This window comes from Anabrus simplex, chromosome 2, assembly GCF_040414725.1.
Source record: "Anabrus simplex isolate iqAnaSimp1 chromosome 2, ASM4041472v1, whole genome shotgun sequence".
Taxonomy (NCBI): Eukaryota; Metazoa; Arthropoda; class Insecta; order Orthoptera; family Tettigoniidae; genus Anabrus; species Anabrus simplex.
Genome location: NC_090266.1, coordinates 1,074,586,890 through 1,074,603,187, shown reverse-complemented (window position 1 = coordinate 1,074,603,187; position 16,298 = coordinate 1,074,586,890). Strand labels below are relative to the sequence as shown.

Genomic DNA, 16,298 nt, shown 5'->3' with positions numbered 1-16,298 from the left:
GCTTCGTCAAATCGCAGCCGATACCCATAGGGATGTGTCCACGGTGCAGCGCCTGTGGCGAAAATGGTTGGCGCAGGGACATGTGGCACGTGCGAGGGGTCCAGGCGCAGCCCGAGTGACGTGAGCACGCGAGGATCGGCGCATCCGCCGCCAAGCGGTGGCAGCCCCGCACGCCACGTCAACCGCCATTCTTCAGCATGTGCAAGACACCCTGGCTGTTCCAATATCGACCAGAACAATTTCCCGTCGATTGGTTGAAGGAGGCCTGCACTCCCGGCGTCCGCTCAGAAGACTACCATTGACTCCACAGCATAGACGTGCACGCCTGGCATGGTGCCGGGCTAGAGCGACTTGGATGAGGGAATGGCGGAACGTCGTGTTCTCCGATGAGTCACGCTTTTGTTCTGTCAGTGATAGTCACCGCAGACGAGTGTGGCGTCGGCGTGGAGAAAGGTGAAATCCGGCAGTAACTGTGGAGCGTCCTACCGCTAGACAACGCGGCATCATGGTTTGGGGCGCTATTGCGTATGATTCCACGTCACATCTAGTGCGTATTCAAGGCACGTTAAATGCCCACCGCTACGTGCAGCATGTGCTGCGGCCGGTGGCACTCCCGTACCTTCAGGGGCTGCCCAATGCTCTGTTTCAGCAGGATAATGCCCGGCCACACACTGCTCGCATCTCCCAACAGGCTCTACGAGGTGTACAGATGCTTCCGTGGCCAGCGTACTCTCCGGATCTCTCACCAATCGAACACGTGTGGGATCTCATTGGACGCCGTTTGCAAACTCTGTCCCAGCCTCGTACGGACGACCAACTGTAGCAAATGGTTGACAGAGAATGGAGAACCATCCCTCAGGACACCATCCGCACTCTTATTGACTCTGTACATCGACGTGTTTCTGCGTGCATCGCCGCTCGCGGTGGTCCTACATCCTACTGAGTCGATGCCGTGCGCATTGTGTAACCTGCATATCGGTTTGAAATAAACATCAATTATTCGTCCGTGCCGTCTCTGTTTTTTTTTTTCCAACTTTCATCCCTTTCGAACCACTGCTGCTTGGTGTTGCATTTGCTCTGTCAGTCAGTGTATTTCTGTCAAAGTAAAAGTTGTATTGTTCGTAACAGGATAATTTACCTTCGCCCATATGATTTCAATTGGACTGGGTTGACAGTGGTACTGATGACGTCTCAGCGTGTTGTTAATTTGTTGATCAGTAGTTGCCCTAATCCCAAGGTAGTGGATTCAATTTCAGCTAACGACGGTGGCATTTGCAAGTATTTAAATGTAACAAGTCGGTGGCTTTGGATTTCAGTGTTTTAAAGAACGCCTGAGGGATATAATTTCGATACCCTGGCGTCTTATAAAATTGATAACAATTGAATTGTCGTAATAATAGTAATTTTATTTGCTTTACGTTCCACTAACTACTTTTACAGTTTTCGGAAACGCCGGGGTGACGGAATTTAGTCCCGCAGGAGTACTTTTACGTGCCAGTAAATCTACTGACACGAGGCTGACGTATTTGAGCACCTTCTAATACCACCGGACTGAGCCAGGATCGAACCTGCCAAGTTGTGGTCAGAAGGCCAGCGCCATCTGAGCAGAAGGACAAGCTAATCCTCTATGGACCGTTGTCAGGTCAGCCCTTGGATTTGTTTTGTTCGTCTTTAAATCAGCTCTCATAAAGCCCGACTTTTACGAAAATTCACTTTTTCACTTTTTGTTATAGTGGAAGCCATTGCGTTTCAGTTCCGATTTAGTTAATATATAGTTGTAAGGTTTGTAAGTCCGTAGAAACTAATACAGTACAAATAAAATTAGAAAATACCTGAAAAGAAAACCATTAATAACTTCCTTTTACAATTTACTTTATATCGCACCGACACAGATAGATCTTCAAGCGATGATGGAACAGGAAACGGCTAGGATCGAAAAGGAAGCGGCCGTGGCCTTAATGAGGGTACAGTGCCAGCACTTGCCTTGTGTAAAACATAGGAAACCACGAAAGACCATTCTGAGTGCTACCGACAGTGGAGTTCGAACCCACTATCTCCCGAATACAAGCTGGCAGCTACGTGATCCAAACAACACAGCCACTCGCTCGATATATTTAATAACAGATTATACCTGATAAGTATATAATCAATCGGCGATGTTCGAGCACTTGAATTTCCAGTGACGTATTCCAGTTTTGTAAATTTGACAAATGAATATCTGCATCTTGAAACGGATCCAATCCAGTGCGAATGGCTTCGTGTTTATTCAAGATTAGATGACTTTGATTTGACTAACCCATGGAGTTAGTAGTACAGTAGGTCAAAAAAGAAAAATAGAATGAGGGTATGGTATTGTTCCTCGCAGGTACACTTTTATCAGAAACAACCCAATCTACAAATATAATATTTGTTGTGGGTATCCACAGGGTTTTTATTCTCATAGGAAGTGAGTTGTTTTTTATAATAGTTAAAATTCATTCTAATAATAACAAATCAGGAGCACACAATATAATGTGCTCAGTCTTTTCCTTTGAGCGATTATATATCCGCGTTTCCTCTTCTCCTTTCAGACTCCTCGTAGAAATTAACGACTTTCGTATCCTTGCCTTTGTATATGCCTCCCACATCCCTTGCGGGACAATTTCGAACAGGATGTATTTGTGATATATCAATATGTATTGTAACGTAATCAGAGGGGGAAAACAAGGCAATTACAGTCATTTCTCTTCAGGAAACGTAATCAATCAATCAATCAATCAATCAATCAATCAATCAACGACCGCTGATCTCTATTTAGGGCGGTCATCCGGGTGGCAGATTCCCTATCTGTTATTTACCTAGCCGTTTCTTAAGTAATTTTCGAAGAATTTGGAAATTTATTGAACACATTCCTTAGTAAATTATTCCAACCCCTAACTCCTCTTCCTATAAACGAATATTTGCCCCAATTATCCTCGTGAATTCCAAGTTTATCTTCCTATCGTGAATCTTTCCTACTTTTAAAAACATCACACAACTTATTCGCCTATTAAAGTCATTCCACGCCATCTCTCCATTGACAGCTGGGAACATACCATTTAGTCGAACAGCTCGTCTTCATTCTCCCAAGTCTTTCCAGACCAGACTTTACAACGTTTTCGTAACGATACTCACCGAGAAAAAATGATCTGCATTTCTTTGTATTGTTTTACAGTTCTTGAATCAAGTAATCCTGGTGAGGGTCCCGCACACTATTAACCATGTTTATGTCATACCATTGCCTGCTGTCCATCTCACAACAATGTCGAGGTCTTTTTGCAGTTTCTCACAATCTTTTAACTTATTTTATTCTTCATTTTGACATTCCCCAACTGGAGATTGCCTCTGAGGACAAAGTATACAAAAAACAAAATGAATATTAAAATTAATTTTGAGTTGATTACATAATAGTTGTTAAGCATTACACTATACAGTATACAATCTTCCGCAAAAAAGTTATTTCTGATTCCAGTTCTTTACTCGTGTAAGTTACATATATATACAAAGAGGTTCAATAATATTGCCTTGAGGAATTCCCTTCTTCGTGATTACGGGATCAGAAAATTCTCCCAGTTCTATTTTCTAGAAATGTAGCCGCCCATTCAGTCACTCTTTTGTCTAGTCCAATTGCACTCATTTTTGCCAGTAGTCTCCCATGATCTATCCTATAAAATGCATTAGATAGGTCAGTCACGATACAGGCCATTTGACCTCTCAAATCGAAGGTATCTGCTATATTTAACTTACGACCATAGATATTCAACGAGCAGATTTCAATATTTGGAACATTTCTTGTGGAAATTCAATAGAAAATGATAAATTCAGTTCGAAGTTTGCAACGTGAACTAGACCATACTAGGAAGTTAAAAGGAAATCAGACCTGGCACGTATATTTAAGAATGAGTACTGTGCTTATGACTCCTATATAATGCATTATTGTACAAACATCGTAATGCAGCCCTGACATATTCAGAGAGATGTTTTAAGGTCTGTTACATGTCAGTTTGTATCATGAATTATGCACCGGAACAACTGTTGTGATAAATATTTCGTTCAAATAAGTAATCTTACTTAGTAAAATTAATTGTTGGTAATACAGATTCAAAGATTAACATCCATTTCAAGATTTGGAAAATTAGGAATTTTTGATAATTTTTAGTTTTGAATAACACTAGCATTGTTGCGAAAGTTTTCATATATAAAATCAGTCATTTTTCACAGTTGGTTCTGTTACAGTAGTATCATGTCTCATTAACTGTACTGAATCTCTGATATTATGGTCAATATAAAGAATGAAACATTCATAAGTGAGCATATTATAAATACAAGTATTTAAGTGGACCCTCATCTATATTTGAATTGTTCTCTAGTGCTGGTTACATGGACACTCAAAGTTTGGGGTAGAAAAACTTGTGAGGAAAGAGTCGAGCTGCTCGACTAAGCGGTCTGTTCTGAGCTATCAGTGGGGAGATGGCTTGGAATGACATTAATAAACGAATAAGTTTGAGTGGTGTTTTTCAAAGTGGGAAATATGATACTATGAAGGTAAAGTTGGTATTCAAGATGACAGATTGGGGCAAATATTCATTTGTAGGAAGAGGAGTTATGAATTGGAATAATTTACCAAGGGTTATGTTCGATAAAGTTCCAAATTCCTTGGAATTATTTAAGAAAAAGCTAGATATACAATAATTAACGGGGAATATGCCACCTGGGCGATTGTCCTAAATGCATATCTGTAGTGTTTGATTGATTGATTGATTGATTGATTGATTGATTGATTGATTGATTGATTGATTGATTGATTGATTGATTGATTGATTGATTGATTGATTGATTGATTGATTGATTGATTGATTGATTGATTGATTGATTGATTGATTTGAGATGACCGGACTCGTTGGCTGAATGGTCAGCGTTCTGGCCTTCGGTTCAGAGGGTCCCGGGTTCGATTCCCGGCCGGGTTGGGGATTTTAACCTTCATTGGTTAATTCAGTGGCCCGGGGGCTGGGTGTTTGTGCTGTCCCCAACATCCCTGCAACTCACACACCACACATAACACTATCCTCCACCACAATAACACGCAGTTACCTACACATGGCAGATGCCGCCCACCCTCATCGGAGTGTCTGCCTTACAAGGGCTGCACTCGGCTAGAAATAGCCACACGAAATTATTATAATTATTGTTATTGATTTGAGATTACACAATTTGCTCAAACGTAACCGAATATCTATTCAAACCTGTAACCAGTCTGCTTTCACAACGTACTTTACAATTGAATTATGGACAACACTACCGTGTGGAATGATCTTTACCTTTATGACAAAGCTTGTTCTTCTGGGAACATATTTTACCAGTTGTGTGAACTTCACTGGAGGAAACGCAGGCATTTTTGAGCTAAACCGTAACAATTCTTTGCATTTACATGGAAGTCGATGTTTTATTTCAACCTAAAGTTGTTCAGTGGTGTTCCGGTCAGGGCGCTCTGCTGGTCTCTATTTTTCCGTAACATTATTGTCCCAAACCATTTTTTGAGACCTGGCCTCACGAGGCGAGTACTGCCATATTGATACAGACGATATTCATCATTTTTTTGCTAGGGGCTTTACGTCGCACCGACACAGATAGGTCTTATGGTGACGATGGGATAGGAAAGGCCTAGGAGTTGGAAGGAAGCGGCCGTGGCCTTAATTAAGGTACAGCCCCAGCATTTGCCTGGTGTGAAAATGGGAAACAACGGAAAACCATTTTCAGGGCTGCCGATAGTGGGATTCGAACCTACTATTTCCCGGATGCAAGCTCACAGCCGCGCGCCTCTACACGCACGGCCAACTCGCCCGGTATATATTCATCATCGAACATCATTGTAGCAGTCAGCATTTAGATACCTGTGCAGTATTACGAGATAGGCTAGTGCATTCCATGAAACAAGAATACGAATTTTTATGACATATCTTGAAAATTTCTTTGCTAGCATAACACTTGCTGGCAAATACCGTACACACTGCAGGCATTCACCGCACCTAAACCTCGCCATCCAGCTGACACATGGTTTAGCGTGATTCTTCACAGGGGAATTGTTTGGTGCATGACCAGCTACTCTGCCTTGAATTTCCTTTCCTCTTCACTCTCCGAGCACTGTAGGTTTAGTGGACATTCAGTAGAACTGTTAGCTTACGAGTCTTGTTTCTTTCGATATCTGTGGATATTTATGAACTAGATTTTTCAATGTTCGACGCTTCCTATATGTCATTAAAAACTACTTGCATAGTTTTGTTGTAGTTCTCCCTTCACGTGTCCACTTCAAAATTACGTCAGTTTGACGACTTTGAAAAGGGTTGACATTTCCCTGACAACTTTATAACTTATGTTCCAGTCAATTCTTAGCACTCTAGACCTAGTACTCTGCCTCTTTTTATAACACTAAGTGAGGTTTTTGTGACATTTAAACTTTAGTAGTAGAGTACAGTGTATAGAAACTTTTTTTTTTTGCTAGGGGCTTTACGTCGCACCGACACAGATAGGTCTTATGGCGACGATGGGATAGGAAAGGCCTAGGAGTTGGAAGGAAGCGGCCGTGGCCTTAATTAAGGTACAGCCCCACCATTTGCCTGGTGTGAAAATGGGAAACCACGGAAAACCATCTTCAGGGCTGCCGATAGTGGGATTCGAACCTACTATCTCCCGGATGCAAGCTCACAGCCGCGCGCCTCTACGCGCACGGCCAACTCGCCCGGTATAGAAACTTTTAGATGATGATGATGATGATGATGATGATGAGGCCTAATCCACGCTCATTCCGCAAGATCCAGGAGAAGAAAGATTATTTCTGATTTACTTTTCAGAGGTATTACTTATGCTGTTGTTACTGAGAATGTTGGATTTCCTGCTATATACTGTAGTTTGCGCAGCAGCTATCGATGAGTTTGTGGTAGTAAATGTCAGTAACTGTTTGGCATCTTACGTACGTACGATTAACAGATCTTCGCTGTAATCCTGTAGTGACATATTGTGGAGTTGGTGTAAAATATACCTAAAACTCAGTGCTGAGTTTTAGTGTTGTTTTTGGATGGTTTGAAATCTTGTGTGTCATAATGCCACCTATAGTTCACCCTCTCTACTTTGCATCCTGAATTTTTGTTTCTCAAATGTTTCATTTGCAGTAGTGAAATCTAGGAAAATTATGAGTCTGTTCGATTCTATTCTGCTGTGTATGGTAGGATTATTCTTTGCAGTATTTTTCTTGATGTGAGAAATAACTATTCGGTATTGCCTGCCATATAGGAGTTTAAAATCATCAAAGCAAAGTGCTTCTAACGGCGTATGGCCTCCGTAGACGCCTGGTGCAGGTCTTTTTCTAGTAGACGGTCTATAGGCGACCTGCATGTCTGTGAGGATGGGGCCCTACCTAAGATGATTTATAAAGAATTCAAAACACCCACCGCCAAGCCAAAATTAGCTAATTAAAGTTAAATTTCCCAACTTGGCTGATAACCGAACCTGGAACCCGTTGGAACAAAGGCCAGCTTGGTAACCATTTAGCCATGGAGCTGGGCAACAAAGAACTTAGGGAACATATTTGTTGTTGTGCATGATTTTAGTGCGTACCATTAACTATTAACTTATTATTATTATTATTATTATTATTAATATTATTATTATTATTATTATTATTATTATTATTATTATTATTATTATATACTAAAGATTGTCAAAACAGTAAAATTAACGTTTAGGAAGGAACAGAAGTGGTTTTCCCTGTCGTATAATATGTAGGCCATTAAACATTGCAGTGACGTAAGAGTCGCATAACATAATAAATGGCAACATTGATACACAATTTACAGCACTTAACAAGTTTTTCTTGAGATTACGTACTTTCAGGAAAGAGGCTTTAAAACTGCTGTAATTAATGCATTCCAACTTTCAATTCACCAATTTACAAGGAATATTTTGCAGGATTTGTTTTCTGCTCACTTACTTCTTGTGAAAAAGCTTGTAGGCTTGCGTGAAAGGACTTAGCTTCCCAGCTACTTAACTCTCATCTTACTGATTAATTCGTATGGTATTGTAGAAGGCACAAAGCCAGATGCTTTTACCATCAGCATTCCGGCGGCTCCCACCCAACTTCGTCTATCATTTTTGTTATACTACACCTAGAACTGAATTATTTAAGCACGGACTGTTCTGCACTGTACCTAGGTTACTAATTGGCTCTCTTTGATATTAATCCCATACATCTGTACCATCATTCAGGATTGGCCTTACAAGCAAAAGGAAATGAAATTCCTTCGTCCTATTACTACTGTTCATTTGCACCTTCTTCACAAAATACTATGATGTATACGATTTAAAAATTATGTAGCTTATAGTGCAGGATATCCTATTTTAGATATTTACTCTGTTGAATCTTTCTGACACACAGGCGGTATTGTCCATATGTGTGTCTGAATCAACACAGTATTGAAAGCCTTCTTCACTTTCCTCCTTTCTCATTCGTAGGATATTTTCATATACTTATTTTCAATTTGTGTCTTATTCACTATGTGTTAATTGACTGGTAAGAATCCATTGTCTGAAGATCTTCGAATTTTTATGTATAGTATGTAATCAACCTCCTCCCCCGAAAAAATGAGATTGCTATGGATTTCGCTCTGCGAGTCGTTGATCATCACTGTAAAAAACAAAACTTCTCACTTTTTTGTGTGAAATCTATCAACACTGAAAAATCCACACCCTGTTTCTAGTCATTTGACCGGTTCAGGAATGGAATGAATGAAGCCCCCTTCTAGCGGCGAGGATGGGAATTGTGCCGGCTACCGAAGCCTGTCGCACTCCTCCGGGGCAATGATTAATGAATGGTAATGAAATGATATAGGAGAGTGTTGCTGGAATGAAGTATAATAGGGAAAACCGGAGTACCCGGAGAAAAACATGTCCCGGCTCCACTTTGTCCAGTACAAATCTCACATGGAGTGACCGGAATTTGAAAAACGGAACCCAGCGGTGAGATGCCGGCGCGCTGCCGCCTGAGCCACGGAGGCTCAATCTATGAACACTCCTAGAACCAAATAAAAACATTCTTATACTCAACATTTTTCCAGTAATTTTCGGATCAGGCTATAATATGGCACATCCGAGGATTTAGTAAACTGTATTATCAGCGTTAATTTTAACTTCTTTTTGTAATGACCAGGCTAATATACTGAAAAATATCATCATCCGATTGTCATAAAAACCTTTCCTCCGCCATGCTGGCGACCGTAAGTCCACAATTCGTTCTTCCATGGTTCCCATAAATATTTTTAATTAGGTCTTCGAACTGTTGTCACTGAGCTCGATAGCTGCAGTCGCATAAGTGCGGCCAGTACCCAGTATTCGGGAGATAGTGGGTTCGAACCCCACTGTTGGCAGCCCTGAAGATGGTTTTCCGTGGTTTCCCATTTTCACACCAGGCAAATGCCTTAATTAAGGCCCCGGGCGCTTCCTTCCCAGTCCTAACCCTTTGCTGTCCCATAGTCGCCGTAAGACGTATCTGTGTCGGTGTGACGTAAAGCCAATAGCAAAAAATTAAAAATTAAAATGGAACTGTTGTCATAAGATGATGCCAGACTCGTGGAGAAACGATTTTAAAAATCGACACTTTAGTAACTTTCTTTTAGTTATGTGGAATATTAATATAGATACATTGGTTTAAATGAATAAATATAGCATATTCTAGACTGCTAATATTTTAGCAATTTCTTAAAGTAAATTTAATACGAATGGTGAGAATGTCCTGGGAAACTGTAGTTGATGCTAGCCATAGCAGCTGATTCACATAAGCATACTACCTACTACAAAACACAGAAGATTCTCCATCAGTTTTCTTGAAGAAACAGTCCCACTTCGCATTTTAGTCCTTTCACGAAAAGGCTCTGTTTTTGAAAAATCACACCTTCATTCACCAATCTCAAAAGTACACTGACTGACAGAGCAAATGCAACACCAAGAAGGAGTGGTCAGAACTTTATGCCAATTGCAGGGTAGACTGACGTCACTGAGGTATGCTCATGATGTGAAATGCGCCGCTGTGCTGCGCACGTAGCGAACGATAAATGGGACACGGCGTTGGCGAATGGCCCACTTCGTACCGTGATTTCTCAGCCGACAGTCATTGTAGAACGTGTTGTCGTGTGCCACAGGACACGTGTATAGCTAAGAATGCCAGGCCGCCGTCAACGGAGGCATTTCCAGCAGACAGACGACTTTACGAGGGGTATGGTGATCGGGCTGAGAAGGGCAGGTTGGTCGCTTCGTCAAATCGCAGCCGATACCCATAGGGATGTGTCCACGGTGCAGCGCCTGTGGCGAAGATGGTTGGCGCAGGGACATGTGGCACGTGCGAGGGGTCCAGGCGCAGCCCGAGTGACGTCAGCACGCGAGGATCGGCGCATCCGCCGCCAAGCGGTGGCAGCCCCGCACGCCATGTCAACCGCCATTCTTCAGCATGTGCAAGACACCCTGGCTGTTCCAATATCGACCAGAACAATTTCCCGTCGATTGGTTGAAGGAGGCCTGCACTCCCGGCGTCCGCTCAGAAGACTACCATTGACTCCACAGCATAGACGTGCACGCCTGGCATGGTGCCGGGCTAGAGCGACTTGGATGAGGGAATGGCAGAACGTCGTGTTCTCCGATGAGTCACGCAGACGAGTGTGGCGTCGGCGTGGAGAAAGGTGAAATCCGGCAGTAACTGTGGAGCGCCCTACCGCTAGACAACGCGGCATCATGGTTTGGGGCGCTATTGCGTATGATTCCACGTCACCTCTAGTGCGTATTCAAGGCACGTTAAATGCCCACCGCTACGTGCGGTATGTGCTGCGGCCGGTGGCACTCCCGTACCTTCAGGGGCTGCCCAATGCTCTGTTTCAGCAGGATAATGCCCGCCCACACACTGCTCGCATCTCCCAACAGGCTCTACGAGGTGTACAGATGCTTCCGTGGCCAGCGTACTTTCCGGATCTCTCACCAATCGAACACGTGTGGGATCTCATTGGACGCCGTTTGCAAACTCTGCCCCAGCCTCGTACGGACGACCAACTGTGGCAAATGGTTGACAGAGAATGGAGAACCATTCCTCAGGACACCATCCGCACTCTTATTGACTCTGTACCTCGACGTGTTTCTGCGTGCATCGCCGCTCGCGGTGGTCCTACATCCTACTGAGTCGATCCCGTGCGCATTGTGTAACCTGCATATCGGTTTGAAATAAACATCAATTAGTCGTCCGTGCCGTCTCTGTTTTTTCCCCAACTTTCATCCCTTTCGAACCACTCCTTCTTGGTGTTGCATTTACCCTGTCAGTCAGTGTATTTGTTTAGAGTTAAGCTTATTTACTTCCTTTCAGTATACGACTTCAGCTTACGAATGTGCATAACAATCGCTATGGCATCAAATCGGTAAAGGTACCATACATACTCCTTTACATAGTTAAGAAACATGAGCACGTGCTAGGTTTTTTTTTTTTTTTTTTTTTTTTTTTTGCAAGTTTTATCAGATCACTTTCTTAACAGGAACTAGGGGTCTGGAAAACTGTGGCATGAAATACGCCTGGTTAGTTCTTAGTACATTTTATTGATATGAAAATCAAGTAAATGCTTGAAAACGTATTAAAATTAAAATAAGTAACTGGTCTTTATCAACTCGACCCGTTAAATAATACTTTCATATTTCGTATAATACCTTTACCCCTAAGTTTCAGTATATCTCCAGAAATGTAGTCACAAGATTTCGACTTAATTTTCCTTCATTATTTAAAAGCATGAACAAGGAAGTTCAGGTTTTGGTCGTAGAAAATGGTCTTCTTTTGAGAGCGTTGGCGAACGTAGTAATAACCGTATTACTTTTGTGAGTTTTAGTGAAATGTAGGTTATATCCATCTGGTTTCTGTCGCTGTTCATGAAGTTATTATATGTTGTACTGTTGCGTTCATGTCAGAATTTATTATTTTATTGGTTGTTCGTTTGTTATACTTTAGTCTGAGGGCCTAATCCATCATTATGTTTCTCAGATAAACCTTTTCGTATTCCTCTTGTATTGGGTGGTATATTTTAGGATTTTAGTAAATCCTTTGGTTTCGGTGATTGGCTGTGCGGTGGTAGTAAGGTACACTATTCTATTCGACTGTTATAATTTTTTTGTGAAGCTTTAACTGATTTAGTTTCTGTTTGTGTTCTTTGTCCATTTTCCATATTTTATTTCAGTTTTTCTTATTAGTGTGTGTTTCATGTGTACACGCTCGAGCTATATTCATTTAAACATATGATATGAATAATCTTACAGTTTGGTATAAAGTTCGTCATTTGCCCCTGTACATCTGTTCCGTGTTTTACATTAATAGTATTTTGGTACCTTCGGTATACTTCATTGGAGTTAGTTTTAACGTTAATATTGGCTTGAGTCACATACGCATATACTGTCAATTGAATATTAGGTGTTTTGTAAAATTTCTAACCTTCGAGACCGTCTTCAGGTAATCTCTGATTTGAACCATCCATCCGAATTGAATTTTTGAACAGAACTGTTCATTGTTTAGTGCAGATATTAATTAATTTACGTATAATTAGTTATATATTAGTAAACATTAGATACAGGAGTCACTTCGTTAGAATACTTTCTACCATGAAAGTGGCCATTACATGTAAGTGACTCTCAGGAACACATACACTTTGTGTTTGTTGTCAACATTCTGGTTAGAATGTTAGTATGTATTGTGCAGAACATTCAGTGTAGACACTGAGAATATTCATAATTATAGACACTTTTAGTGGTTCGTCCTCAAACAATTTCTGTATAGGTAACCGTAACGGAAAATGAATCCTTGACGTAATGTTTATGTCAGTAGGTTTCAAGTACCAAATTATGTCAACAGCTCTGAGTTAAATCGAAATACTCTGAGTACTTCCTTTGTAATTTATGATAAAATTGTATTCAATTGTTTATCAAGCATGTAAGCGTATTGATGACCATGTAATACTGAAACAAATACAAATTTACACACGCACATTAAAGGTATATCCATGTGGTACCTCGCTTGGTCATTATATTGTACGGATATGCAGTTAATTATTAAATATTAGAGTGTTAAAAATACTTGTACATGTGTTATCTATATAATGATAGTGTGTCCAGGTTTCTTATATGTCTTCTGTTTATTATGATTATACCAAGTTCTATTATAACACAACTTTGCTCAATTTTTTTTTTTTTTTTTTTTTTTTTTTTTTTTTTTTTTTTTTTGCTAGTAGCTTTACGTCGCACCGGCACAGATAGGTCTTATGGCGACGACTCAATATTCGGATTATATTCAATCTCTTATATTATGATATTATGATAGGGCATAAGTAACTCTAATGGTGTTTATTCTCTTTCTTTCAGTGACAAATACACTCGTTTCTGCCAGTGGAAGAATTTAGAGCTAAATATTCAAGTAAGTTCAGTTAAGCTACGTGGTCATTTAGCATGTGCATACATGTGGTTTCACAGATGATGATTGCGTTAACTTAGATCTTAGCAAAATGCTCCCTTTATGGTATTTGAAATTATAATGAATGATGATATAAACTTGTTTTCTGTGAAATATTTATTTATTTATTTATTTATTTATTTATTTATTTATTTATTAAAAATTTCCTAAAAGGCATGAAGTAATTTCATCTCATGCTCTTTCTTGCTAAATAAATGCAATGGTGAACTAATATATACATGACATGTTTATGATAATAGCAGGCAACTGTCTGAGAAAAGCATATCGGCGCGGGATCCTTATGACAACGTATGGATGTGAAAGTCATACTATCACACCAGAATTTCAAACCTTGTCAAGTAGGAGATAGGAAGTGGTATAGACTTTTCAGGTGCACCAGCTACGGCACAACTGCACCAACCATTTGTCCAATATGTGCTTAATGATTAATTTCACGGTTTTAAGTTGTTTAACATAGACTACAACATTTCCTGAGCACTGACAAACGAATTATTGGTAACAACGCATAACAAAACTCGCTCAAACACTTTCAAGAATGTTGCGCACTGCTTTGTTATTATCCTAATTCCTGTATACTCTGGTACTGCCAATGAATTTTGTTGCACTTGCGATCATTTTCATAGTGGCTGCCATGGTAACGGTGCGCCGAGCGAACCAGGTTCAGTCAAAACTTCTAAACGGCCTGTGAGCAGCTCTCTATTGGTCGTTGGTTGATTGGCTGCTCCGGTCCCGTTACGAAACAGAAGGACGCACGAGCAGGCGAGCATTTGTACTTAAAAGCACTTTATGGGTCAACAGATTCTTATGACAAATAAAACAGGACATTTTTGACATACGGATATAAAATAGAACACGAGTTGCAAAGAAAACGTGCGTCATATATGACTGCATTGCATCACTGATACAAATTGAAAGTAACAATTACACGTTATGATTGTGTCCCCCGAGAGAAGGTTTGGGAAACCATGGTTAAAATGAGACTTGGAAGAGAAATGTTAGAAATGGTGCAGGCAATGTACAACAACTGTGTTAGCTGAGTACTGACCCCAGTTGGGAAGACAGAATGGTTTAGGAATAAGACTGGACGAAGACAGGGGAGTGTGCTGTCACCTCTTTTGTTTATTATGGTCATGGACGAAATTGAAAAGGAAATAAATGAAGTCTATGGAGATAAAGAGATGAAGATACTCCTATTTGCAGATGATGTTGTGATCTGTGGAAAGAACAACAAAGAAGTGCAGAGACAACAACTAGATGTACTGAAAGAAAAAATTGAGAAGTATGGCATGAAAATCAGTACAGATAAAAGCAAGTATGTGGTGATGTCGAGAGGGGAAAGGAAAGCAAAGGGCACTGTGAAAATTGGAAGTCAAAGTCTGGAAATTGTGGACAGTTTGAAATACCTAGAAAGTGAATTAATTCAAAATGCTAGGGTGGGCATGGAGATTAGCAGGAGGGTACAGCAGGGCAATGCATTCTACCAAAGTGTAAGAAAACTTGTTTGGAGAAAAGAAGTACCAAGGAAAAGTAAAGAGATAATGTACAAAATGTACTATGTACTCATACTGACTTATGCAGCTGAGAACTGGACTTTGACTACCAGGCAAGAGAGAAAAATTCAAGCCAGTGAGATGAAATTCTTAAGAAGTATGATAGGAAGGACAACGAAAGACAGGGTGAGAAAGGAAGATGTTAGGAAATAAGTTGGGATAGGAAAGCTAAATGAGAGAATTGAAAAGAATAAACTAAGGTGGTTTGGATAGTAAAGAGTATGGAAGAAAGTAGAATTCAAGACAGATTCTGGAGGCAGAGTGCGAGGGCAAAAGAGCAAGAGGAAGACCTAGAACAAGGTGGAGTGAGTCAGTGAAGAGCGGCATAAGAAGACGAAATTTAGACTGGGACGAGTTCGTGGAAGAGAAATGGTGAAAGGAAAGAGGAAGATGGAGAAGTGCCATAAATACCCCGACCCTGCAGGAGCTGGATAAAGGCAAATTATGACTCATTATGCCACTGCATCATATTGTAATTCACCGAGTTTTTCAAGAATTGAGCCAAAATTTCAATTACGAAAAACTTGAATGATTAATTCCTGACAAGTAGAGGCATCAACAGCTGCCGAACATGAACTTGTGGATTCTGAATCAAGAACATAACTATTAACTTTGTACTTATCAGAGACCTAATATATCTCAAGACGTTTAGTTGCTTAATAGCAGGTTGTAGAATTCTATTCAGCAAAGGTCTTGAATAGTTTCGGTAGATTATTTGTCATCAATCCAAAGATGATCACAATTGAAAAGACTCTTTTCACAAGCATTTATGCGTGCTACAGCCATAGCAAAACTCACAATAACTCTATACTTTTACATGGAATGCCTTAAGTATATGGAAGACATCACGTCAATTCTTAACACTTTCTCCATTAGCATTTCCCATTCCTCAAATTTTCTGAATAAAATGATGTTCACATGTCCTATCCCGTCAAATAATTCATATTCATTTACCTGAATTGTTCATTATGAATTTACTGTCTTCAAATTTTCAGTCTTCTTCTTTATTACTTGTAATCTTAAAACATTGTCACAAGATAGAGAAGATTTCCATGTTATGCAATGAAATTATTTCGGATGCTGATACGGAGAAACCTACTTTACTAAATAACTTAAAAAACTGTCATAAAATAAATGGGTAAATGGTTAATCGCTTCATTGTGTCGATTGGATGAAGTGACTAACATTTTCTAAGTTAA

General features: G+C 40.2%; 1 protein-coding gene across 1 annotated transcript in view; it reads left to right on the top strand.

Annotated features, from left to right (window-relative positions):
- The window catches only part of LOC136863296 (G protein-coupled receptor kinase 1), a 433,602-nt gene that overhangs the window by 335,492 nt on the left and 81,812 nt on the right, over positions 1–16,298 (top strand). Inside the window, exon 5 of the mRNA XM_067139681.2 lies at positions 13,441–13,492. Within this exon, the coding sequence (XP_066995782.1) occupies positions 13,441–13,492 (52 nt within the window). The remainder of the gene's footprint in view (positions 1–13,440; positions 13,493–16,298) is intronic.